Here is a 1,790-nt window from a genome sequence, read left to right as displayed (position 1 = left end):
AGTATTTTCCTACCTTTCAAGATATAACAACAACACTAAGAACATGCTTAAAGCTGGTATGTGTTAATTTTTGTTTAATCTAGTTCTAAATTTTGTACCTTTCAATCAAATCAGTACAATGGTAATATTTGATGGTTATATATATCCAGATAATGTTATAAAATAATATAAGAATATAGGAAATTGCAGAAAGGCATTTTGACTCATATAAAGTAGCATTATACCCATATGCAACCAACATATACATGTATAATCCTTGTTTGAAAAATCAAGTTGTCCCTGTTTTTATGCTTTCTTTCACATCCTGATATTTTTAAGCTTATTACTCTACCACTATTTTTGAGCTCTTTGTTTCCTCTGAAATAACAATTAATTCATTCCACTTAAGACAGCATCAATATCATCATCCTTTTACTTTCCAATCAGTATTTTGAGACACAGTATTAAGATGTCAATGAATAACTAAATTTATTTCCACAGAGCGTACAGAAGAACTGACAGAGGGGGCACTCTTTTGGAATCACAGAAAAATTAATGGAATGCCTCGGGCATTAGTTGCCAGATTCAGAAAGGTATTAACATATGAATTGTTCTATACAATGAAAATATAGAATTATATATAAATATACAATTGTTCTATACAATGAATCAAGTGTATATACATGTTTTTATTTATCTTTAATCTTATTATAAGACACTAATGGTATTTTCTTCTCATAGACAAAGTAAAATTGGATAAATGCTATGATATATGCCCGAAACGCTTTGCGTAATAGTGGCTTTAGGCATTGTATGTACTAGCTCTACCTATAAGTCAACCATTCTTTGTAAAAATTTATTGTATGTATGTACCTTACCTAAATAAACATTTTATTTTATTTTTATTATTTATTTAAAAACCCACTTGTGTATTTTGGAAATTTATGTAAAGAATTACACCAAGTCTTTCACACACTCCTTGGTGCTTTGTCAAGGTCTGAATCTGAAAAACACATACTCAGACCTTGACAAAGCACTAAGGATAGTTCAAAAGACTTTGTTTAACTCTGAACATAAATTTTACAATAAATATGATGGCATTTATTTTTAAATAGGCCACAGAGACAGCTGCAGCAGTTTCAAATGAGATTCACTGGCTTAATGTCCCAGAATCTGTTATTGAGAAATGGAGATCAGAATTACTGATCATTGCAAGATCCTTAAATAACAGATCCTCTGCCAATAACATTGAGCATACTATCGAGGCATATGGAGAGAATATAAGGCATCGCAAAAATCAGATTACCACTTATGCAGGTAGACATTAATTGCTTTTTTGTTTGTTCACTGAATCCTAAACATTAATACAGTACACAGTTGTTAAATTAGTTTTTCTATGTAAAATACTATTGGTGCAAATCAAATATTTGATAACAACCTGAAACTTTACAGTTTCATCTAAAATGAGAGCTGTATTGAGAAACAAAAATGAAGTTGAGAAAAAAAACTACGAGATCTCATAAAAATCTACAATCAGAACCAATCGGATTTGTCTGAAGCAGATGTTTTAACTGGCATCCTTCCATATCACAATTTATTGCTTCATGAAAACACAAGTGGTATTTACACAAGATCTAATGATTCATTAGTTTTCTCAGCATTTTTAAATATTTATATATTATTTGTATTAATTGTACTTTTATATATGGAAAGACTGCAATACCATTAAATTGAGTTTGTTTTCTAAAGGTAAATTTTATAGATACAATTTTTAATGATGTTTAATTCACAAATGATTCCCATTATTATAA

General features: G+C 29.2%; 1 protein-coding gene across 1 annotated transcript; it reads left to right on the top strand.

Annotated features, from left to right (window-relative positions):
* LOC138366955 (uncharacterized) lies at positions 1-1,521 on the top strand. Its single transcript, XM_069328313.1, has 4 exons — positions 1-56; positions 481-572; positions 1,095-1,296; positions 1,432-1,521. The coding sequence occupies exons 1-4, from the start codon at positions 44-46 to the stop codon at positions 1,500-1,502; spliced, it is 378 nt and encodes a 125-aa protein (XP_069184414.1). The 5' UTR covers positions 1-43; the 3' UTR covers positions 1,503-1,521.
* Positions 1,522-1,790: the final 269 nt, after the last annotated feature.

Source organism: Procambarus clarkii, chromosome 2 (genome assembly GCF_040958095.1).
Source record: "Procambarus clarkii isolate CNS0578487 chromosome 2, FALCON_Pclarkii_2.0, whole genome shotgun sequence".
Classification (NCBI taxonomy): Eukaryota; Metazoa; Arthropoda; class Malacostraca; order Decapoda; family Cambaridae; genus Procambarus; species Procambarus clarkii.
The sequence above is the reverse complement of the archived record's forward strand: the minus strand, read 5'-3'. Positions and strand labels throughout refer to the sequence as shown.